This window comes from Diabrotica undecimpunctata, chromosome 3 (genome assembly GCF_040954645.1).
Source record: "Diabrotica undecimpunctata isolate CICGRU chromosome 3, icDiaUnde3, whole genome shotgun sequence".
Lineage (NCBI taxonomy): Eukaryota > Metazoa > Arthropoda > Insecta > Coleoptera > Chrysomelidae > Diabrotica > Diabrotica undecimpunctata.
The window spans coordinates 175242476-175269355 of record NC_092805.1 but is presented as its reverse complement, the minus strand read 5'-3'; the positions used below and the strand labels follow the sequence as shown (position 1 = coordinate 175269355).

The window sequence follows — 26880 nt, the reverse complement described above, 5'->3', positions numbered from 1 at the left end:
TCAATCAAAATGTGCTTCACTGTCACTTTACATTCACAAACAAACACACTGGTTCCTCTTCTCTCTTCAACAAGTATTCATGTGTTGTAAAAGTGTGTCCTAATCTGAGACGTGTTATTAGGATTTGATGTTGTCGCTTTGAAGGCCAGAAGTTCATAAAAGGACGGAAAATTTTATTTCTATCAATTTAGTGGTGCTTCTATTCCATTGGTTTCGCCAAACATCGTTAAATTTTGCTTTTAAGTAAGGTTTTAAATCTAAATTCACCGTTAGATTTTCCACTAATGCGGCTGTACTGGTTACTGCGGACCTAGCTAGACTATCTGCCTTTTCGTTACCATCTATTCCAACATGTGCCGGTACCCAGAGGAACTCTACTGTCAAATTGTTTTGGTATATACGGTATAAAATTAACTTAATCTGCTGTAATGTTGGATGAAAGGGATAAATCTGAGAAATTGATGTCAGACAACTAAGTGAATAAGATATTACAAGAGATTTGGGAAGTTTTTTTTTTAAATAAAGGTTGGGGCCTTGTCTCAGGAGACAATTTATAGATGGAATGTTCATGTGATATGACAAAGTATGCTCCTACTCCATTTATGGTCTTAGATGAGTCCGTGTATATAAGATGGTAATTTTTGTACCGTGTGAGAACATGGAAAAAGTAAGTTTTAAAAAAATTGGGTATCACGTGGTTTTTGTAACATGCTGTAAGTTTAAGGTTACAAAGAGAGAGAACAACCTAAGGAAAACATAAATTTATTTCACAGGTAGGATAAATGGAAGGTAGTTCAATATTAAAATCTAATAAGTATCTATTAGCTCGTTCGTAAAAAGGTACAGGATCCATATTTCTTTTTTGATAGACTTCCTGGAACCTATTAGCAACAGCACGATGGAGAGCTAGATTTTTTGGGTTAGATTTTAGATATTTTCTTCTTAGGTTTAAGGGTGGCTCTCCAGCTTCACAAAGTAGATTGTCCACAGTACTGATGCAATATGCTCCAAAAGCAAGTCTAACAGCTGAACTCCTAAGAGCATCCAAAGTTTTGAGCAATACTTGGTTTGCGGAGTTATTCACAACACATCCGTAGTCCTAGTTTTGATCTGATTAAAGCTTTGTACAAATTTATTAGAGTTGGAAAATCTGCTTCCCAGTTTTTATGTTTTTCCCAGATTTCGTAATATTTAGTCCAGCTTGGCACGATAGTCTCAGCGAGTGTATATGACTTGTCCAGCTTAATCTTGTATAAAATTGTATAAATTGTCCAGATTAATTGTATAAAAATAGATTTGGGAACTTTTGTGGATTTGATTTTCGTGAAAAATGTATAGCTTTTGTTTTTGTGGTGGAAAACTGAAGCCCAATATTGTTAGACCACGATTCTATCGACTTACGAGCTGCAGCAATACGATTATGAACAGATAGTATTTTTTTTATTTCTTTCTAGAATTACCAGATCATCAGCGTACAAAAAAGTTTTAATTGTGCCATTGCAGTACGACACAACATTGTTAATAGCAATTAAAAATAGCGCTACGCTTAGATTCGAGCCCTGTGGAATTCCATTTTTCTGTAATTACCTAAGTATTGTTATGCCTGTATTTGGTCATCATGCCATTCATGTGCGTTAAATTATTGTAATTTTATTACCCCGATCGAAACTGTTATTTTTAAACTAATGATTGGTTACCAAACTAATGTATTTCGTATTTGTATTACTTTTCACCTTTATATTAAATATAAAGGTGAAAATTTGTTTGTTGTCATTTTTGACATTTCTTCTTTGGCTACTATTTCCATAGGTATTTGAATTCTTCGTAATTTTTTATTACCAAAAAACTTTTTTAAAACATATTTTAAAGAGTGATAAAAAAAGTCCTTGCCTTAAGCTATTTATAACAGAGCATGAATTTGAGACATTGTGGTCACTTCAGTAGGCCCTTTTGTATATGTTAATACCGTAAATCATGGAATTGTTGAAAGATCGAAAGGATTATCTTAAGATAAAAATATCTACTATGTATGTAAACTCAAACCGATGACACCAGTTTTATTTACATCAACTTTCTCATCATTATAAGACTAGTTTTAAATGCGTGCGTTTTATCTATCTATGAAGATTTCCCACATAAAAATTACCGTGTCTAGAGATGGGAGTGATTAATTTCCAGAGGATGTCGACAAAGGCGTTCCTTGTTTCCGGTGAACTGAATCGACCTTTATGCTTCTGAGTATGTGGATTAGGGCTTTTAGTATATTTTAAAAGTAAAAGAAGTACTTGAATAATACGCTTAGCAAAATGTAATCCCATGAAAAGTAAGAATCTTCCTTTTACAAATTACAAACTGTTTGTATATTTTATTTTAAAATCTCTTAGCACTCTTCTCTAGACCCCGTATTGAAATGTACATTTCAAAATAACTGACATTTCTCATAAGTCCACAGCATAATCGTTCAAATTCTTGATTAAACCACAGCCATTACTCCTTTTTAAATCACCTGTAACATTCGTAATATTTCTTCGTTTCCTGAGAACGATCCGGCGTCGTGCTTGACTGACTAGATTGGCGTCCTGATGCGTCATAGATCTACGTGATTGAATTCTAGGCAACATCTTATCTCTTATAATAAATGTCGGAAATAAATCAAAGCTTCTTCCTAGCTACGGACAACAGATCGTTCGCGGTGTAGACAATGATGTGGAAAAATCTGTTTTGTTATTGAATGCGTCAGGTCCAAGAGAAACGAATCGGTATGTTAATAATTCTAACATAATATCGTCTATTTAAGCGTTGTTAAAATGGACAAAAAACCAATCATTTCTTGATTAAAAGCAAGCTTTTCGACAGAAAAGCAAGTCCTATGTAAGTCAATTATTTTAAACATATATCTATAAGATTTTATTCCAAACACGCAAAAAAAATTCTAAATTTACTGTTAAAACTTTGAAAATACCGAAACTAAAGAATATAGATCAAAAATTACATTCTACTTAATGACTATATGAAGAAATTATACTTAATTAACCAAGGAACAGTTTTTTGTGCCAGTGAAAATTTTCGTTTAAATCCATTCTCTTGGTGAAGCCAATAATATAGTCAAAAAGGTGACACATAAATCCAACGAAATTTCTAAACATATCTCTAACATTTAGTTTCAGGAGTCTTACTAAAATCTTTTATTCAGACATTGCTTGGATCAGCTCATCATATTCGGAAGATAAACGATGCCACCTAAACGATATCATTTCGAAATAAGACATTCAGTAGGACGACACACTGCAAGTTACAAAACACGGAAAAGGCGGACAAATGGGAAAATGAAGTCATATATCAATCAAGTATGACAGCCATTGAAATAAGGCAAGAAGTTTCTCGTGGATAGATTTTCATAGTAGGAAGAATAATGTATTAGAAATCATAACGTTTTAGCAGATTGAAGGGGACATATTCCAAAAACGTATTATTTTTGTTTACTGCATTTGAAATCTTATTTATAAGTAAGGACACTATAAAAACGAAAACTGTTTTTCCAGGAAAAATCGTGAAGAAAATCGTTAGAAATAATTTTTATGTATACTTTATATCGATATTAAGAATTGATTTGCCAGAAAAATGCTGTGAAAATGGAAAAGATTACGCTGCCGAATCTCTCGCGAGACTTTAAGTGCCGAATGTAGCGTCAACGAAAGCTCTTCGGTCTCGTGATAGTAAATAATGAAGATAAGTAGTGGCGCAAATAGCTTTATCAAAATTGGGATGCTCCATTTCGTGTATAAACATTCAATGCTCCCAATTTATTTCAAAGAGGACCTTGTAATCTCAGTTGCTACTTCGGGATGGACTTTCAATCCTACTACAACCACATTGACTCTTCTGATGCTTTTCTTGACTTGAGTTGTTCAATTGATTGTATTTTTGGCTTTTTGGTATTATAATTTATCGCAAAACAAAGAACAGAAGGAGTAAGGAAAGAAAACAAATATTTTGACTGCAAATATTAATATAATTCGATAATCCGTTTGCTTATGGGGATATATTTTGAGACGTGGTTGAATTTTTTTACAAAACTTGACAAACAAATGAAAGATAAAATTAAATGAGAACAAATCAGTGCATGTGAATACACTTATCTTTGTATTTTGATAACGATTTCCGAAGTGAAAATTGAAACGACAATAAACTTATTTTAAACTTCAATAATTGTTCCTAATTTCCTAGTATAATACTTTAATTACGTATAATTTACATTATAATAGTAATTACTTTAATGCATTAAATATGCATTTCTTTTGCATTAAATACATATGCATGCTGTCAATGTAAACATATATTTAATAATTTTCTATTCATCCAATGAGGAGTAGGTATTCCAATCATATGACTTAAATGCATGCTTTTAATTTGATTGTTATTGTTGACAGTATACAATCTTAGCAGATTAGTTTCAGAGGAAGGTTATAATTTAATGTTTGTTTGTGCTTGAATAAATTTATGAGTTTAAATGAAGGTAATGTAGATGGTGAATTAATATTAGTGTGTTGGAAGAGCAAGTGCCGGAAAACGAAAAACGAATCACGAAAAATAAAAAAGACAGTTCCAAAGCGACAACTTCTTAAGGAAAAGAGATACGCTGCTCCTTTCTGTGATTTTGTGTTCACAGGTTGCTTACACAAAGGTAAAGCTTTTAAATGTTGTGAAGTTCGGTCTAGTAATGCCGGTGCATTTCGGAAGACTCTTATTCGAAACCCGAAAATTTTTTCGGGACCAATTAGTTGGTAGGTTTATAATAACAAAACCGATTCAACGTCGGAGGTTTCGACAATCTTGCTTAGGCCTAGGCAAAATTGACTTCCGTTAGCTACCGATTTTCTCTTACTTATGAGGGTAGCGTTACTTTCTTTTTGCAACTTACTCAGTTTACATCAGAAAGAGTTTGACGACTTGTATCAAAACTAAAAACTAACCAAGGACTAGAAGACAACAGAGGGGGTGATAGAATAAGTCAAAGATCACTGGTCATGAAAGAGGCGGTTCGCCAGTTTATTGGAAGTTTAAAAGGTACTGAAAGTTACTACAAGTGCAACAAATCAAAAAGACTATATTTAAGTAGTGACCTTTTAATTCGGAAACTTTAGATGATTTATAATGCTAGAAAACCCCCAACTCCAAGTAAAGGTATTAACGTTTCGTAAAATATTTTGCGGAGAGTTTAATGTTGGTTTCAAATCTCCGGCATCTGACATCTGTGGGTACTGTGCCATAATAGACTATAAAATTAAAATTACAACAGGAACTCAAAAGCGGATAATTTTTACTGAAAAAGGAATATACCGAAAACGGGCAAAGTGTTACTATGATCTAATAAAAGAAACCAAAGAAAAAGAAAAAACTTAATGCTTTGACATGTAGCAGGTGCAACTTTCTCGAACGCGTATCCAACAGGCTTTTTATGCTAGACAACTAGGTCTTTACAATGTTTGTGTAACAGATATTAAAAATGATAGCACTCCATACTTTTATGTCTGGACTGAAGAGCAAGCAGGACGCGGTATAACCAAAGTAGCTTCTGCTCTTCTTAATTACCTTCAATCAGATGAGCTTACAGATGTAATCCACCTAAGATTATTTTGTGATGGATGTACAGGTAAGAACAAAAACAATCATGTGCCTCATATGTACTTTTATGTACTTTTTAGCAGCCCATGAAAGCATCTTGACACATATTACTATTTTCCCTATCAGGGGCCTTTCTTTTTTACCAGCAGATAGGGTTTTTGGAAAAGCAGAGAAATTGTTAAGGAAGAAACCTACTCTTATTAATAAAGAAAAGTACCTTGAAGAGTATAAAAAAGTTGGAACTGTGAAGTACTTGGAACAGATTAGTGTCTAAATGATGTAAAGTCACTTGCTAATAATTATTTGAAACACTTTTCTAAAATCAGTGACACAAAAAGAATATTCATTGAGAAAGTTGTGACAAAGAACAAATTACAGTTATGTGTTAAAGGCAATGAGTTCTATCGATTTGAACCAGAGCTACACAAATACAGCCTTCTAAAGCAACTAAAGAAAAATACTGGAAAATCTTCTTGAAGAAATTCCTTTAGTTCATCCCGTTAGCGCAACAAAAAAGAACAATGTGAATAAACTGTTAACTATTCTTTTTGATGAAACTTGGCAAAAATTTGAAAGCCTTCTTTGGTATAAAAATATTATTGTTGCTTCATATGTAGATGGACCTGAAGAAGAGGTGGAAGTTGTGTGTGACTGTTTAGAAGAAGACTATGCCCATCACTTATAATAGACTAATAAAGTTTTTAATTTACATATATGTTTCACTATAATATAATGTTTTACTGTAATATTGTGAAAAAGGGGAAAACTGTTTTATTATAATAAATAAAATTTTATTCTTCATATTATGAAGAAAGTATTTTTTACTTGCCTACTAGTTTGTTCAACACTAAGTCCAATCCTACCCTACCCTACCCTACCCTAAAATACATAATCTTATACTAATCTGTACTAAATTTATTTGATCAAAACACCACATATCCAAATCTCTCAACTTTTATATTATATTTTTAATTTTCTACCAAAGTATTAAGTTATCTTAGCTCAGAAACCAATACCGATTTAAAACAATATTACATAAATATGTTCTGGTAAAATAATATAGATGAATCGGTTTTTTAACTTTCTTGAAAAAATAGCCGATATGGACATGTGGGCTTATAAAAATTACCTCCCCAAATGTTTTTCAAAATTTCCCAATAAAAACTTATTGCTTCTACCTGTGTACATCTATTTATAAATTGAAAAACTTCTTTCTACATCAATGGATATAATGGGAGCGTATTTTAAACTCTATTTCTTGGCAAAAAATACCAACAAGAACGTCTATTTTATTTTATTACCAAATTTATCAAAAGCAGTTATTAGTTACCTGTATCAAAAAGTGTCTTGGGAAATTCGTTACTTCCCTGGTTTAGAAGCCAGCTTAGTGGACACGAGTGTTTGTATAAATAATTCCTGTAAGTAATAAATACCGTGTCGAACATTATTAAATGTAACTACAGTTTTAAGTATTTATTAGTATCAATTTAGGATGGAGATTGATTTATTTGATCAGATTGAAGTGTTAAGACACCTATTGATTGCGCACTGGGTTTTCTGCTTAGTCTCTAGTGTATTTCTCTAGCCCATATAGGCACCGCGGTGGAATTTTACATAAACCTCTACCACGATAGTAACAATATATCACAAGATTTGAAACTATTTTTTTGAAACGGCTTTTTGCGATAATTACCAAAAAGAAAATAATTTGTTAGTTTTTTTAACTTCATTCATAATATTGAATTAAATTTAAAGACCCTTTTGATAAATACTTACATACAGTTTATCACAAATATTGACAAAATTAAATATCTGTTTTTAATTTTATTAGGTTTCTTGACTAACAATGTTCAATTATGCAATACTTCCACCCAGCTAATAATATTAAAAAAATTTAAAAGTAACACTTACTCATCTATATCTGTAGCTATGTTCAAACTGGCAAATCCTGGAGAATTATCTCCATCCCTATTTGGCGAAGGCGTTCTTGTTTCTTCTATGCTAAAACTACCAGGCACTGGCAACGTACAATCATCGTCGTTTTTCTGGTCCGCTAACGCGTTTTCGTAAAAATTTTGAAAATGTAAACCCTTTTTCGAACTCTTATCACCTTGTTCACTTTTTTTACCGTAGAGTTGTCTATAATACTTTTCTTGATCACCGTACATCCAGCACACTTTCCACCATTGTCGGCACATTAAGACATTAGCTGACGCAGTTGTATTTTCGCGTTTGAGGGCGTTGTTCGACATCTTGATTTTTTTAAACTACAAAAATCGTGGTAAGTGTTAGACAATAAGCTACTATATTTAAATTATACCAGTTCTTCATATCCACAGACTTGGAAGATAAAAAAATTAAGCAAATGGACCAAAACGAAGTGAAATATTAAATAAAAAACTACAATAAAGATAACTATGACAAGACGAACATAAAACAAATGTAAAAAATAAATAAATCAGTTGAAAAGACGAATATGTTTTTATTGTCGAGGACTCAAGGTTTGGACGCGAAAACTTGCCATTTTCGTAAAAAATATGCCAGTATATTGGATATAACTTTAATAATTGACAAGAAAAATTAAATAATGTGGAATAAAATAGCGATTTTTAATGCTAAAAATGTTCTCATGCAGCGATTTTCAATGCTAAACATTATTTATGTGGAAATAGAAAAAGCAACTCTTCTTAGTGGTGAATATTGACATATTTTCACAAGTTTTTACAGCACAGTCTCATAAAACACGTAAAGTACAGCTACATCAAAGAAAATTTACTAAATGGATAATCAAACGACAGCAAATCATTATTTGTCAAAATTATCACGCACTGCAGCCAATAGGCGTATGATTTATATATCAGAATTCTGGAATACTGTAGTAGACATAAGGCGTTGAGAAAGAAATTAATCGACAATTTGTCGCTGTATGGTGCAGATTTTGGTCTGAATTCATAATCAGATCATTAGTCTCAAAATTTATGAACAAACGACAAAATCGATGAGAGAGACACTTAATTTAAAAGACAGTATCTAGATGCCACACAGGTCAAAAAATTATTTAGTCGTAAATATTACTAAGTGACCAGAATTGAACAAACATCTTAATTATTAAGTAAATTACGCGATCAAATCAATTCAGCGACAATTATAAAAAACTTTCATGGCCAATTTCGGTCACATATATTGTGGATATATCAGCCAAGCTGTGAACGTATTATTCCTTGCCAGCGATTTGTAAAAGCAAAAATTGTGGAACATACCAAGATACAATATGATCTCCAAATTCCGTGAAGATGAAAGAACAAAGAAGGTAACTATGGTGTCCACAACATATAGATTTTAATAAAAATTACTCAAAAACAAATAATTTTTAGTTTAGTAGCTTTTTGTCTAAATAATATCCAATTTTTAAACTTTTAATTGTAAAAATGTTATGCCGATATATTATGCTTGTATAAACCAAGACAAATGATTGCGAAAAGATAAAAGTTGGTTACAAAATTAAGAGGCGTCAGTATATAGGCGGGATAATTGAATAAGCAGGACATTGAAGAACAAGACAAGGAACCATGGATTAGTAAAACTTCAAATAAGAATGGTCACTTCAACTCTGTTATATGGTTGTGAAAGCAGGTAAAATTAATGATTATAGCTAGATCTCCATATAGCATTTTAGGCCGGGATCCAAAGATCTTTCTTAGAATTTTTCTTTCAAAAACTTGTAATATTCTTTTTGTGTTTTATGTAATCACTTTGGTTATATTTTAATCTTCCATTTCCGATATATAATTTCTTCTTAGAGTGGTTTAGTATTTTTCCAAACAAATTTCATTAAGCAAGATTGGAAAGAAATTAAAAAATTGCTTCCATCCTTTATGTTGCGGAAACCTTACGAACTTGCTTTATATTTTAAACTTTTAAAGCATCTTCTTAGGGTGCCTGTCCGTTCCGAACGTTGACGATCATTCTGGCTATGATGACTTTGTTGGTTACTAAACGAAATAGCTGTGTTGAGTTCTTTCTATACCAAGGTTAGCAAGCCAAGATATTCTTCTTCGTCCTTTTAAGGCATGCAAAAATATATTCGTTTTCTCTAGAGACTTCCTAGTTTTTGTGGTAAAACTATATAATATTCTTTTTAAGTTGATACATACCAAATGTATTAATTAATTGTAAGCCTACTTATTTATATCTTACAATAAATTGGTCAAGAATTATTCTTTAAAATCGTGATTGTTTCTCTGGTTCATATTGTTAAATTTTTAAAACTTTTTTCCTTAGAATGAATGTAACTATTTTTAATAGATCGACGCAAATTCTCGCATTCGCTGATGATATAGTTATTGCGGGCAGAAGTATGAGAGCAGTGTTTTACAAGGATTGCGGGCGCGAAAAGTGAATTAAGACTTGTGGTAAACGAGGAAAAAACCAAATATATATTGGTTTTTAAAAACCCCCTGAAATATCCAACAGAGAATTCAAATTAACAACCATACTTTTAAGCAAGTCGAAGAATTCACATATATTGGATCGCTAGTAAACGCAACAAACACAACAAGCGACGAAATAAAAAGACGCATAGCAATAGTAAACAGAACTGTTCACGGTCTCCAGAAACATTTAAAAAATTAAAATATAAAACGTGCAGTAAAGCTCAATATATACAAGACCTTAATAAGATCGGTTTTGATATATGGGGCTGAAACGTGGACCTCATGTCAAAATGATGAAAGAGTTCTTGGTATTTTTGAAAGAAAAATTCTTAGAAAGATTTTTGGGACCGTAAATAAAAATGAGCTATGGTATCGAAGATACAACTTTTAACTACATCAGTTATACACCGATCCAGATATTGTGAAATTCGTTAAAGTGCAGACTTTGGATACTTTGCTCGGATGTCAAATCACGAATACACGAAGAGATTAACATTTTCAAATCCAGAGGGCACAAGAAGCAGAGGACGACCACTAAGGATATGGATTGATGATGTGGATGAAGACCTACAGATTCTTAGGGTCAGAAGATGGAGGGAAGTTGCCAGGAATCGACAGGGTGGCGACTTATTTGTGAGCAGGCTAAGATCCACAACGGATTTTCGAGCCTCTTATGATGATGATGATGATTCCTCCATGGTTTTTGTTATCATATTTTATAAAACCCTGCAAATTTTTTCCTTATTTTTAAATCTCATAATAGGTATTTAGAACTATATTGTATTTAAACAAAAAACAATAACAGAGTAGTGGAATTTGGAGTCATATTAGAATCAGATAGTAAAGGCAATCAAAAAGTATCCTTTGAAGAGCTCAAAAATTTAAAAATAAGAAAAAGGTAGATACAATGGCAGTGATATTGTCACTGACGAAGTAGAAATCATACGAAGATAGAAAGATTATTTTCAAAATCTGCTCGATACTAGAAAAACTAATATAGAAAGTATGAATTTTGATCTAAATGATGAATACATGAATGAATACATGTTATGAATAAGACTGAAAAATGGGAAAGTCCGCAAATGGTAAAATTAAAAGGAGGATAACAAGAGACTGAGTTTACTCTACAAATTGTAAGAAATAATATTAAAGAACAGATTGAGAATTCTTGTGAAACCAGAATTAACACTTTCATAAAGCGGCTTTCGAAAGGACAAAAGTGCAATCGATCATAGATTTACTATACCGGAAATTATTACCAGACTACAAAATATAGGTGACGAGCTTGACCTGAGATTTGTTTTTATGGAGAAGGCTTTTGACACAGACCTACAGCTAAAGTTTTAGAATGTTTATATTATATATAATTAAACTATTATAATAATAACTATATATAAATATATAAATATATTCTATACATAGTTAGTATGTATTCACTGTCGGGTATTTCCGTAAACTTAAACTTGCCACTGTAAAAAAATCTTGAATCAACTAAGACATTAGCAGAAGAAAATTGCATTACCAGACATTCAATCTTTGTTTACACAATTTGCTATTCTCTGCATAAAAATTTTTAATATCGGCATAACTGAACATTCTACAGTTATTTCTCAAGGAAGTTAAACATTACTACCTAATACCAAACAAAAACCGATGATTATTTTACAGTATTTCCAGTGACACTTCCCATGCCAATTTTAAATCCATTAAATCCACAATTCACTCATTTTCCTCTGGTAAACATTACCGACCGAACCTTCTTCTTTCCGAACGACCTAACAACTTAATAAACTTTTTTACATTTCCCAGTTGTTGTGTGTATCTTTTTCAGGCGACCACCTGTGAATAGAAGAAATAAATTCTAAACAATAAATCATTTATTAAATATGACAGGTGCTTCGAAGGTTATTTTTCGCCGTGGTAAGAAATGGACGTTTAAAGGATTTGATTCACTCACGTCTGCAGCGTATCGTAAATGTGTTAAATAATTTATCATTTTAATTATACGACAAATTATCCGTAGATAACAGTAAAATATAAACAATAAATAAGAAAATTTCACGCAACAACATTTTCTTCTTCACTTTACAAAGTTGACGACAAATTGATGTTTAGTTGATGGGTTTTTTTTAGTTGTCTTAAACGTTAGTGACTAGTATTCGCTCCGTGCGTGACCATGGTAGGGGTACCTTGAAACGATGCCAGCGTGCGTAGCGGCGAAATATGACAAAATTGGAATCATGGAATCTTTTTACGCATAAATTGTATCAAAAATGTGTGCAAATACATCTTGCGTATTTAATTGTGCTAATAATAGCAAAAATAGTAAGTGTAGTTTTTATAGGTTCCCAAAGATTACATATTAGAGAAAAGAAAAAGATGGATCCATGCTATTAATATGAAAAAGGAAATATCACGTAACCTCATTTTTATGCAATTGAAATATTTAAATAATTTACCTTAAATGATATTTTATAAGGCTTCAAGCTAACTACAGAGTGCCTGATGACTTTAGCTTTTATATCATAACTTTTACTATTACTGTTTTTAATTATCTGCTCTTTCACGTGAAAAACTTGATTTGCCAGTACTAGATTTTTAACTTTTCTTTTCCGTTTGGGCTTAAAAAGATATATTATGATGAATTTTGAGAAACCCAGTTTTTAATACTACATTTATTTTGTTCATAAACTGGAAAAATATAATTAAAAAGTTAATTATTAACAATTGTCAATTTTGCCTGTATTTAACAATGTCAAACGTATGTCATTAATGTCACATGTTTAACCTGAAAATTGGTAGGTCCAAAACTGTCAGATTAAGGCGGTAGGTGTCGCGTCAGTTACGCACGGAGCGAATACCGACGATAATTTTTACTCATTTATTTTTATTCTGTAACAAGTGACAGACTAAATCTGTTATAATTATAGTCAACCAAATAAATTGATACAAAATTTATGTTAAAACTGTCAGTGTCAGATCTGTCAGTGTCAGTGTCAGATCTGTCAGTGTTACTGTCAGTGTTAGTGATGCGGAGTCCTAGGATAAATTTAATTTAATAAGTTATAATATCAAGTAATTCAGACATGCAACTTGATAATACTCCATTTGAAATTACAAATTATGTATAAACAACATATCCTTTTATTTTTAAATCCTATGAAAAATATCTGTCTCAATACGAAATTATTCTATCTATCCCACACTTTCACACGTTTATCCTACCACATTTTACCAACCTCGTGTTGAAATATTTTCTTTAGGTAATTCCTGTAAATCATCATCATCATGGCTTATTCACTCCTGGCGGAGTGTTTGCCGCCCTTTTGGGCTCTCTGATTTATTTATTGCGGAGAATCAGTCCGCTGTTGTTTTTTTTTATTATTATAGCAGCATGTGTGACTTGGCCCTGTCTACAATTTTCCTCCATTCTTTCCGGTCCTTACAGCGCTCCTTCCAATTGTAGATTCTCAGCTTCTTTATGTCTCCTAAGACTTGATCTCTCCATCTTGTTTTGGGTCTCCCCTTTGGTCTCTTTGTTGTTGGTCTCTATCTAGTTATTCGCTTTAGGGTAGAGTCTGGGTTAGCTCTTTCTGTGTGTCCCAGCCACCTGAGCCTTTGCGTCTTCACGAACTTGATTATGTCTTCACCCTCGATGACTTCTTTAAATTCTTCATTGGTTAATCTTCTAAATTCGCCTACACTTATTCCCACCGGTCCCATTATTCGTCGAATTATCTTTCTCTCTAGGATTTCCAACCTCATTTCATCTTTTTGTGTTAGGCACATCGTCTCTGCACCATAGGTGATCACTGGCCTGATTGCAGTCTTGTAAATTTTTAATTTGGTTTTCTTACTAATGTACTTTTCTTTCAGGAATTTTTGGTAATTCCAGTAGGTTTTATTACCCAGTAGGATGCGTTCATTTATTTCATCCGTTCTATCATTTCTGTCATTCACCATCACTCCCAGGTATTTGAAACGGTGTACTCTTTCAAATGTATATGCACCAAGCTTAATTTCTTTCTCTATGTTCGTATTCTCTCTTGAACACGAGGTATTTCGTTTTGCTTTGGTTTATTACTAGCCCTCTCTTCTTTGCTTCTTTATCTAGTATTAATATTATGTTCTGCATGGTTTTTAAATCTCTAATAACCAGTGCAATATCGTCTGCATACGCTATCAGTTTGGCTGAAGATTCGATAACCGTTCCCATAATTTTGGCTGCTCTTACTGCCCCCTCTATGGCAATGTTAAATAATGTTGGTGACAGGGAGTCTCCCTGTCTGACACCTACCTCCATGTGTACTTCATCTGACGGGCCTTCCCTTGTTAAGATTCGTGCCTTGGATTCCTTCATCGTCATTTTCGTGAGACTTATTAGTTTTTCTTGGATGCCTAATTGATTCATATCCTTAATTAGCTCCTCCCTTATTACACTGTCAAAAGCTTGCTTGTAGTCAATAAACAGTATATGTAGATCTATTCCGTACTCGTAACTTTTTTCGACGATTTGCGTTACAATGTGTATTGCATCTATTGTTGACTTACCTTCCCTGAATCCATGTTGGTATTCACCTATTTTTGTTCTAGTTTCTTTTTCTATTCTTTGTCTGATCAAATTAGTTAATATTTTGTACATTGTTACATGGACAGGATATACTACACGGAAAAATAAGGATATGAGAATAGATGGAAAGTGGTAGAAAGATATTTAAATCATAAGACCAAAAATTAAATATACAGTAGAAATGAGAGCAAATATATCATAAACAAAAAAAAAATAGAATATCAGAAATTGGAGCTTTCAGATCGATTTCTGGGCAAATATGAAGGGAGAGATTACCAATTAACCAAATAAAATATTTTTGTAAAATACAGATTATTGTACGATAGGAAACACAGAGAATATGGTAATAGAAACAGCATGTTACACAAAGGGACCACGAAGGAATATGATCTCAGCATTAACATCACAAAAACGAAATTATTGATAATCAGCAGGCAACAGTGGCGCACCCAGGGGGTTTTAACCCTCAAATCCCCCCCCCCCGCCGGACCCTATTCCGACACAAAAAAATTTCGGTAACCAACCAAAACCCCCCCAGAGGCAAATTCTAGGTGCGCTACTGGCAGACAATCCCATATGCAAGCCCAGTTTAGAATAAACCTGGACAATGAAAATGAACTTGGACAGAATTTAAATATCTTAAAACGTACTTAGAAAGTAAGTGGGTCTGCGATGAAGAAGTGAAGATACAAGTAGCAGTAACTAAAAATACCTAGTTATATGAATATAGAAATAGAAATACCTAGTTATATCAATGTACCAATAAGACGTGCAGACCAAAGCTAAGTTGTAGATATGGCGTAACACAGAAAAGATCGGTGCTATGAACTGGAAAACCCAAGCAATGAACAAAGCAGAATTGCACAAACTGTTTGAGAAGGTCCTTTAAGGGCTGTGACAACGTGATGATGATGATGACTAAATATTTAGTCACGAATTTATCACTAATATTATTATTAACAAGTTTTTTTGACTAATATTTGGATACAATTTTAAGTCCCTTATTTAAGAGATTTAAGTTATTTGGAAGTATCGTTAAAAGGAAATATTTTTAGAAACTCGTTTGAAACTACAATCGAATAATTTGCCTCTATTGGGGAAACAGGAGTAAAAGACATTGTACAAAATGGAATAATGGATGAAGCTGAAGAAAATTAAATGCATCAAGTGAAGAAAAATGACGCGAAGGCGAAGTCAGTTATAATTCAATTCCAAACAGACCGCCAGGAATACCATTTAAAAGATGGCGAGTTAGTTGACAGTCAACATCACAAATACGATTCTCGCCTTAATATAGGGCGTAAGGTCTAATATAAGAAGAAAAAGAAGTACTATTTACTAATATTTACCTCAACGGAAGTCAGTTTGAATTTTTCTTTAAAGAAATAAAGAAATAATTTATGGATTCGACCGTTACTTAATGGAAATTCATTTTACGTAACAATAAAACACTGAAAACTTTGTTTTCAAAACTTCCACAAAATTTATTTTACATTCTTATCACTAGAACTGTTTTGGCTGATTGCCTTTCTCAAGTGATCTGTTTTTGGCATGGGTTTACACTTTATAGTCTCTAATGAACTAGGTTGAGGAGGGGAGAACTGTTTGTCTCAAGCTGGTCATTCAGAATTATATCTGTGTTTTTTAATTTGTTGATTTCCATAGATTCTAACAAAGATAGCTTAAGGCATTTATTTTGAATGTGGAGAATTTTAAATTCGTCATTAAAAGAATGATTATGATCTAGAAGGTGAAGTGCGTATGTAGAATCTGTTTTTCTATTATTGAAAGCCCTTTTATGTTCTGCTATTCGTTTATTAAAATTTCTACCAGTTTGACCAATGTAAGTTTTTGGGCAGTCGCCACATTTAAGTTTGTACACATCACTGTGTAAGTTTTTTTTATGTTGGCTCTTGTTGTTTTTAATATATTTGCCTAGGTTGTTATTTGTTCTGAAAGTTGGTGTTATTCCTTTTTTTTTTATTTCATTCACTGCTGAAACTCGAGCTGATATCAACGTAACACAAAGATTATTTGCAAGAACAAAAATGAAAATAATTCGTAGAATAACAAATAAAACATTAAGGGACAAAGTAGGAAACGAAGATGTAAGATTTCTTCTTCTTCCTCCATCTTTTTTTTTTAGGCAGTTCTGCCTGTTTCTGTTTTCTTGGATTGTGGCTTCATGTTATTAGCTCGAGGAAATAAGATTTTTCTTCGATGCTGGCCTAAATATCTGGTCGATGAGTATACAAACATTGTTCAAAGAGTTTTCTATAATATTTTCTGCTTTAGTACAGCACACTGAACGAGTGCAACAAGATTTTGTTACAATCTGTTAAAAAATCAACTACCTATTCCTCATTCTCTTTCTCATTCTCTTCTTTTGAGTGAATTTTGATAGCTATTTAAGATTAATTTCTTTTCCTGGTCTACTATAAATAATTTCAATTGTAATATCAAAAAAATGTTTACGCTTTAATAAATATTTATAAATGCCAACATTGAGACCAAAGAACTCTCTCAGACAACTGACGCAAATACACAACAAAATTATAAATGATGATACTGATATCAATTACAAATCGCTAGGCATTGCTACGAAAGGTGTTAGCAGAAATAGAACAGTTTAACTGGTTTCCAGTTCAGCGGCGCAGAAAAAGGCTCTTTAATACTCCTTTGTAATAATTGAACAGTCAATATTTACAGAGTGTGCTTTACTGTGGCGTAACTAATTAAAGCGGTTACAGATTGTAGTGTATACAGCAACACGATGAAAAATAACTACGATTAAATAAAAAAATGACTCTTTTAGGTATGCATTAAAGATAATATCTTTGTTAATGGTTGTTTTCTTATATTTAATAAGTAATGTGTTAATTGTAGATAGAGTTATAATTTGTCCATGATGGAAATTTTTGTTGTGTAACTATCCAGAAATGAAAATGTTCGGGGCTAAAGCACACCTCATCTTATTCTTTCATGAAAAAGGACTTGTTTCAAAGAATTGCTTGAGTAGATATTTGGGAAGATATCTACTATTAAATGATGTTATTGTTAAGTATACAAGATTTCCTCTGTTCAAAGATATTGTAAGGGAGTACTTTAATAAAATAAGTTTCCGTCAATAATTATGGTCTGATAAGACCGAAAACGATCTGATGGATGGTAACTAATCCTTTTGGATAGTTTTTGTGTAAAAAAATATTTACCAATTCCAAAAAAAGAAATCTTTATACGTGCTTTTAATGTTTTAAAGAATGGTATACTGCAAAGCGCTGAAAATTTTTCTTCAATAACTTTGTCGATGAATTATGCTTCCTAAAATGTATCTACTTGGCTTCTTCTAATATAAAGTTGTTTCCACAGTACAAGCAAGGGTAATATGCTTGAATATTTGTTTATCTTAATAAATAATAAGGATACAACGAAAAAACCTTCACAAAAATTGCAGTATCAATGAAACGACTGCAATAGAACATACCTTGCCCAACGATTAATTAATTAATCGGCTAATTCCTCAATCACCAGTTCAACATGGCTTTTGTCAAATCAGCTCTTTTCAGGAACAACTATTTTAACAATATCAATAAGTATTGAGAGCATATCTAGATTTAACGAAATTTTACTATGAGATATATGTGCCAAACACAAATGTAATGTGATTCTAGTGAAGAAAGCACATAAAGGGCTGAATTCCCCCAAAACTAGAATATTTGGTATGAAGCTGTTCGCTCAAACACCACATGATAATTATGGAAGTGCTATCTTGGCCTGACCTGAGTCGAACATCATCTACTATCAGTAAACTCAAGAACATAGAAATTATTACTATTTGTATACAAAACTTTTCTGTGACTTCTGCAGACAAACTGACTGGGGAAGATTTCATTTTCACGGAACCTGACAATTGTCACCACCATAACACCAATTTCATATTTGAGAGCTTGACACCCCCACTCAACCCGAATGGGGACACAGAAAGATTATTGATTTAAGGTTAATGGTTTAAGAGAGAATGGTTAAAAGTTGGAGCTATTGTTAGATCACGGACAGTTATAACTGATACACGACTCCAAAGGTCCCTCCTCTTTTAACAGTGCTAAGTGGAAGAGAAGATACAATCCCGAAAATATTTATTGGTACCTAGTCAAATAGCAGCTTAGTGTGAAAAGCCATTTATTAAAAAGGAGATTTAATTTTAAGAAACAAATTGGGAACATTTCGCCTCGGATCTCAGAACAACAGAAAAACTATGACAAATTTGTCAACATTGTGAATACTGTTTCTAGAAGAAATATGCTGCAAGAATGCCAGACTCACCATGTTCAAGGAGTAACTCCAGACTATTGCTTCACTGGTATTAAAAATTATATATTTAAGACCCTTTCAGTGAGGATACTCACCGAAGTGAGCTAGAGAAGCTAGAGAATTATTATTTGCTGCTATCTCAGATCAACGAAGATCCAAATGGTGCAATTTTATGGCAAATACGAACATGGCATAAAACAATAGACCGGCTTGAAAACTACTTAAGAATTTCAGTAGCCAGGATTCTAGTGTTCAAGCAAAAAATGTTCCAAACTCACAGCAAACCAAGTGGCCTCACAACTCCTTAAAAATGACAGAGTATCCGGAAATGGAGAAAAAAAAAACTTGAAATGGGATAGGACGAAACAAGTTAGCTAAGCGAATTTTTATATGCTAAGCTTAGATCCGCCATCTACATAATAAAAAATATTAAGGCTCCGGGCATTGACGATCTGCGCACAGAGGAAATTACGAAGTTTGGACCAAAAACACTTCAATGGCCCCTCCAGATGATGGACATCTATGTTCAAATTATGCAGATACCCAAAACCAAATGGAGACAACACAAAGTCGTTGCTTTGCTTAAACCTGACAAAGATCCAAACGATCTCAAATTCCATCAGCTTATCTTTGCTCTGTCACCTACTCAAAATATTTCTGCGCATGATCCTTAATAGAATTTTATCCAGAATAGACGAAAAACTCATAAAAAAGCAAAGTGGCTTTAGACCAGAAGGATCATGTGCATAGAGGAGACTATATCTTACTGATCACATTAAAGACAGTTACGAAAGACACCAATTCTTCAGAGGGGTATTGGTAGATCTCACTGCCGCTTTCGTCACCGCAAATAACAGATGACCTCCAAACCATATGACATTACATTAGACAGTAAATTCACTTATCTTAAGCGCTTTTTCCTGCAGAACAAAAGATTTTTCGTATCTCTCAATGGTTAGAATAGTAGACGGAGAACACGGAAGAAGGGTCCCGCTCAAGGCAGCTTAATGACACCTACACTCCTATATCATATATCCAAACGACCAACCAGTAGATATATTACAACTACATTAATGTTTGTATTTTGAGAGCGATTTCCGAAGTGGAGATTGAAATATCAATAAACTTATTTTAATCTTCAATTGTGGCTATTGTCATTAAAACAGTAATTATTTTTTAATAAAATAAAATATACCATTATACACTAGAAATATTTACTTCTCTGTAAGTATTTTTAAAATTGTTTTAAAATTTGGAAATTGATCATTATTGGAAATAGATATAACTAGTTACGGAGATGTTAAAGAAGTACAACAACAAAGATAAAGGCAAGTAAAGCGGCGGGACCTATTAATGACACAATCTGGAAGAACAAACACCTAAGATAAGACACAAAATAAAGAATCTATAAAGCAGCAATTAAACCTATATTAACATACACGGAGGAGACAAGACCTGACACATCTAAAACGAAACAACTACCAGAAACAACAGAGATGAAAATAATCCGACAAATATTAGGGAACAGTCGGTTGGATAGAGAGAGAAGCGTAAACATAAGAAGAGCGTGCAATATAGAAGACATAAATGGATGGGTAACAAAATGGAAACAGGAGTGGAATCAACACATTAGTAGAATGGCAGAGGATAAAATAGTACGAATAGCACGAAAAGTCACCAAATGGACGAAGAAGTATTGGCAGACCAAGAAAAAGATGATGCGATAATTTAAATAATTTAGGAGGCTAATATTGAAGAGGAAACAGGCTTTAAAGCCTACATACAAGAAAAAAGAACAAGAATATCAATATTGTATGGTTGTTAAGATACTATATTTCTACAGTACATTTTTATTCATTTAAAAATACTGCTAATAGATACTGCTTCTAATCATTGGTTATTCTCTGGTAGAAAGAATAAAGATAAAAAATATTAAGTGAACTCTATGGCACAAATTTGTTGATCCAGATTTGTTAGAATTTTTTTCAAATTCTACGAAAGACTATCACGACGAAATGATTTCTGATGTTTTCGAAGACTATTTTGATCATTTATACATTTCCTATCACTGAGTTCTGTCGTAGTTACAGACAATGCCAGCTACAAATCAGCTTTTTAGTTTATTAAACACTAATTTAGTTATTGATACGTTAGAGTCTATAAGAAATATTAGATTTAGGTTTTGATTAATTAAGTTAAATTGAAAACTTTGGAAAGAATATCTGCTACGTCTTTTTTATGTGATACTAGTTTATTGTAAGTAATTGTATTATTTTTTTAAAAATAACTAGATCTTTTAGTGTTTCTCGAGTATAACTAACTTATTTACTAATTAGAAGAAAATATACTCACGAAAGGACGAAAAAATCTCCCAACCGAAGCTAAAGAAGCGATATATAGTTTGAGGCAAGAAAGCAAGGAACAAGAAAACAAGCATGTTAATTTTATATCCACTGTAAAATCAACAGATTTCGACCGTTTCGTAAAAGATGCTGACGACACCACTGCCGATACAATTTGCGGTTGGAATTGTGTTCGCATTTGCTATTCATGAAAGACGATGGACGATGCTGAATCAGTCAATAGAGGCAATTATATCAGTCAGTATGAGACGTGAGTCGTTACGAGACGAAAAAACGTAAAAACACGACCTATGGCGGCTTTACAACACATTGTTTTAGACTAATTGTCGAATTGATGTTTCACCTTTAGTAAATCTAGAAAATAAAGCATAAACTCGGGCCATTATTCTAGAGAGAATATTTATTGTTTGAGTTACATATTTAAAACACACTATCAAAAGTAACATTTTAGTTAAAAGTTATTTTAAGTAAAATTTAAATTTATAAATTCCTGCAAGATTAAAGACGGTGTTGCAGTTTCAGTATTATTGTCATTTCAGTATGTCTACTTAAATGTACTCATGTACATTAGTCTTTTTTTGGTTCTTCAAGTATCTCCGTAGTCAATGAAAACAAAATTTTGCGAAATACCCAAAAAAAAATTAATCAAGGACGAAAATTTGGGAATAAATAGTTTTTATTATTAAAAAAAGTTTGTAATCCTAAAGTACTGCTTGTACTGTCTGAATAAGTACTTGGCTAATTTGTCTACAATGTTTTGTTCAAAATATTCCATGAATATATCTACTAACTATGGAGATAAGGATGAGTCAACATTCGCTTATGATTTTATGCTTTTCTCCAGTTACTTTTTGCACAGTACTCATTATTTCTTCTCGTGTATTGGTAATACTTGACAGACTTTTTCAACTGCATTAATTATGTCTAGCTTAGGACTTGTTACAGCATAATTTAGACCATTTGAGAGCATTCGGGTCTCTGTTGCGATAATCTGTGGCTAAATTCCATATAAGATAATATTGAACGCGCCTCTATAATTTTACATGTCTAAAATCTTGAAAATCGGATATATCCATTAAAAAATGTTTTAATCTTATGCAACAGCATCTTCTTTAATATTTTAAATATTTTGAAAACCGATATAATTAATTTGCCATTTCTTACAAAAATATGTTTTGTTAATATTAATGGATAAGCATAAAATATGCTGTACTTCTTTACATTTGGCACACATTTTTCGTTTAATATTCAGAAACGCGATTATCGCCTCCTTAACCGGTCGAATGGGCAGCTTATTATATACTTAATTAGTTAGAAAAGCGATGGTATCTGAGTGGCAAAACCGGCTTTTTCGTCATTTCGACCAAAATCGTCGCAGGTAGCAGGAATGCCAACCGAAGAGAATGAGCGATTGCCGCGACGGACAAAGCGGTAATTCCACTATTGAGATAACTTGACTTTTAATCTGATTAATTTGGTAAACAGAATTCTTTCGATGTGTTCGAAAAATACTATTTTTTGGGATGAGGACTTTAAATACTCCTAAAACGTTGAATATGAAACTTAAGAGGACAAATATTTGGCTTTATTTTAAAGATTTCCTTAAGTCTTGATAGGTTTCTAAGAGTTGTGAAAGAAGACGAGAACTTGCTTCATATGGGCAGAATTACAAATTGAATTTTTCTTGATAGGAGCAAAATCAAAATGTGTTAATTCGCAATGAAGAAATACTACGTTGGAAAATACATATTTGATGCAAAGAGTTCGTTGGAGATGGTTTACTATAGTTTTACTTCACTTCAACCAAAGAGTACCATGAAGAAATTGCTACAGATGAATTTGAAAAATATTTTTGCTTACATTTATAATAACAAAATGTTAAGGTAATTCCAGAAAATTCACTAGTAATTGAAAACTATGCCACTTAAAAATAAATAGGAAAATTTACGACAATCCCTTGGAGAAAAGCTGATATAAAAAAGTGGTTAAGAGCGAATGATGAAGTATTTAAGTTAATTGCGTAAACTGCTAAAATATGGAGGTGTGGAATTGGTAGAGGAAATCATAAAATTATTGTAACACTGTTCAAACTGTATGCAAGTGGAAATGATTTTGTGCAAACGGCAAGAAGATGGTTGTCTGCTACTCATGCATGTTACCAACTGGAAATCTATCAAAAACTTTTAAGAAAAGCTGTATTCAAAACCAGGTATCCCCACAATGAAGTTGAAAGCTACCCTTCAATAGAACGTAGAACGTAGAAATAGGCACACAAATTCTTAAGAATATTTCACCGGAATAAGCAAGGTTAGCTTATTGGAGGTGAATTAAATGTTTGAAGTGGAAACATATCTATTCTGCAAGTAGGAAAGGAATACGACAACGAAATCAACAAGTAATTAATACAGGAATTAGAGAGAATACAGATTTACAGGATGTAGTATTTTCGTTTCACTCCGTATTTCATAAAACACCGAAAAAGATTCTTAATCTTTTTGCGTCTCTGAAAATGATAATATAATCATTTACCAGTCTGTTTATATTAACAAAAATTGCTTTTGCTTTTGATTCCGCCTAGATATTACGCAGGAAATAAACAGGAATCTGTCCGCTTATGTTTATACTGATTTGGGAGGATAATATCACTCTTCAATTGACCAGCAACGAAAGCAGTCAGTTTCATTGTATCAGTCCCGATTTTTGTCATAAAAAATTCGTTAGTGTAGCAGTTGAAGAGAACGTCTGAACGAGAAAAGATTTTTTTCGGGGATAGTTTCAAAAACCGGCAAATTTTGGATTAATTCGAATGAGTTTTGGTTAAAAAGAAGGTGATAGGCTTTAATGCTCTGCGACAGTCTTTGTGAAGGAGATAATCACCGGTTTGTTGATGTATTCCGTGTCACGGGATTTGATAACCGCGTATCTGAAGCCCACATGGTTTAAGTGAAAATTAGGCAGCCGATATTAAGAATACATATTGTTATCATCCAGGATAGCCTGAAACCCAATCCGATATTTGACCTCTCCCAAAATTTTTCAGCCTCCATTTTGTGACTCTCATGGGTCGAATCCAGAACGTATGAAGTTTGTGTGGGACAGTTTTTGTTTTGTATCCAATTTCAAGGAAAGAAAAACATCTTTTTTTAAACCAACGGGATAATTTTTTTAAACGGCATCCTATTTTAAATAGTTTAGGAATCTTCTTCTGTAGTGTTGCCCAGGACATCTCTGTTAGTATTTTTTTGATTTCTTTTTTGTAGTTGGTGTTTCCCAGTATCTCCTCCAAATAAAGAAATTGTTCAGTCCCCCCGTTCAACCCCCAATAAGCAATATATAAACTGTTGGGCATGAAGCGTGAAAGCGAAGATAAACGAACTCCCTCTCTTTACATAAATTAAACCTTGTAAATGTTCGTAATTTATGCAAACAAAAGAGATTTTGTTTGAGGTTTAAATGTCAATGGCTGATTTGAAAAAAAAAAATTTTAATTCTCGAAATTTTACTTTTTTAGGTGAAATGTAATCTTTGATTTTTATATATACAATTAACGATGATGATCCGATGAATCGTTTAATTGTAGTAAAGGGAAATATGACAAAGACCAAATTTTCTATTTTTTAAAAACATTCTCTTTTTTAAGATAAAATAAGGCTGCCGTATTGTCAGTCATTAAAAAATGCTTTATAAAAAATATTATAAGTTTTATTTCATATATGAACTATTGCAGTTAAACTTTTTGTTTCCTTTTCCTTTCTTTGCCCTCGCGCCATATAACGCTCACTCATCTCTAGTACTTAACTTCAGTATGAGGCCGTACAGTCTTTTATGACCTCTAAGAGTTCCTAACTATTTCCATCGAGTCCATAACAAAAGCAAAACCAAAGTCATAACATTAAATTTATTTATATCGATTCCGTGTAAGAAAATATACTGAGACAGGTTTTATTTGTAACGAAAGCAAATAGCAAGTGGTGTAACTGGCATTGAAGGTAGATGTACAAGACGCAATTTACGATTGACGATGTAGAGTACCATCTAGTGTCTTCGGTAGTTGATATGAATTTTCGTGCATACAATTTTATTGTGCATAAAATTTGTGTATAAAATTTAACAAAAATATCAACACAAATATCAACAAACATTTGAAAATCATTAAATTAAGATTACTTTAAATATTGACGTTAAAATCACATATTTATATTAGTACTAATTGTTGTGTGAATACGTTATTTTAAATTATAAATGATGTTATCCTCGATATTATTGTTATTGCCATTAATTAAAAACTTTTTAGCAAGTTATTCTTTGACGAATCTTTCCAATGAACACTATAGTTATTATCGATGTACATTATCGTTAGCTATACTCCATTTCTGCTTCAAGTGTACTCCCAATACGTTAAAGTCTTTTTTTCTCATCATTTTCATTCATCGTTTTCCCTCGTCACCGCTGAATCAACAAGATGTAATGCTGCAAATCGGCAGCTTTGAAAAATCCACAAATGACTATAATATTACATCATCATCATAATTCTGGCTTTACAACGTGGGTCCTAGCCTCCCCAAAAATTTCTCTCCAGTCGTCCCTATCCATTGCCTTTCTCCGCTAAGCACGTATTTCCGTATTTCTCATGTCTTCATCGGTGTTATCAACGAACCTTGTTTTTGGGTCTTCTCTGACCAATGGGTCTATCAATGAGAGTTTTTCTAGCTGGGTCATTTTGTTCCATCCGCATTACATGCCCTATCCACCTCAGACGTCCTATGTTTTACGATATCAGATTCCTGGTATATTCTATAAAGTTCGAAGTTGTATTGTCTTCTCCATACTCCTTTGACATTTACTGCTCCATAAATTCGCCTTAGTACTTTTATTTCAAAGCATCCTAAAATGTTTTTATTATTTTTTGTTAGAATCCAGGTCTCTACCATATGTTAGAACTGGGCGTATTATTGTTTTGTAGAGTTTTATTTTTGTATCTCTGGATGGATTTCAGGAGGAGATTGAACCCAAAATAGCATCTGTTGGCCGTGCAAATTCTGCGGTTTATCTCTGCGGTAGTATTATTTTTAGTGTTAGGAGCGCTTCCAAGTAATACGAATTCGTTCACTGCTTCGATGACGTCGTTTTCTATAACAAGAGGTCGTATGTTTTGTGGTTGCGTGCTTACTTTCATATATTATTACACATTCCCTAATGTACTTTTCTTCTAGGTCTCCCCTTTTCTTCTATTTTACTTTGCATCATAAGCTTTGGTGTGAAATATCGTGAATCTCTCAAGAATGGCCCAAAAATAAAATTTTACCTTGTTTTGCGCATTTAAAAGCTTTTTAATAATTTTAATTATCAAGTTTTTGCATCATATAACAATATGAACCTGAGGTAGCACTTAATATCTCGTAACCCTAACTGACAGGTGAATGTCTATCACTTCAAACTTGTGCAAGAGCTCTTAAATTAGTAGGAACTCTTCACTATTTCACAGAAGGCACCTAGCATCAGTATCTGGTACCAGCACCTAATGGCATTTTTACTTAAAAGCTATAAAGAATACATTTTTGTATTCATAGTTTAACCA

At 32.7% G+C, this 26880-nt stretch overlaps 1 protein-coding gene across 3 annotated transcripts in view; it reads right to left on the bottom strand.

Annotated features, from left to right (window-relative positions):
- LOC140437857 (protein prickle-like) overlaps nt 1-26880 on the bottom strand; it is a 281038-nt gene that overhangs the window by 216453 nt on the left and 37705 nt on the right. For 2 of the 3 annotated variants that reach the window (XM_072527637.1, XM_072527635.1), the window contains exon 2: nt 7537-7892. In XM_072527637.1, the coding sequence (XP_072383738.1) occupies nt 7537-7877 (341 nt within the window). In that variant the 5' untranslated portion in view covers nt 7878-7892. Of the gene's footprint in view, nt 1-7536; nt 7893-11691; nt 11898-26880 lie in introns of all 3 variants that reach the window. The other variant, XM_072527636.1, reaches the window with a different exon arrangement.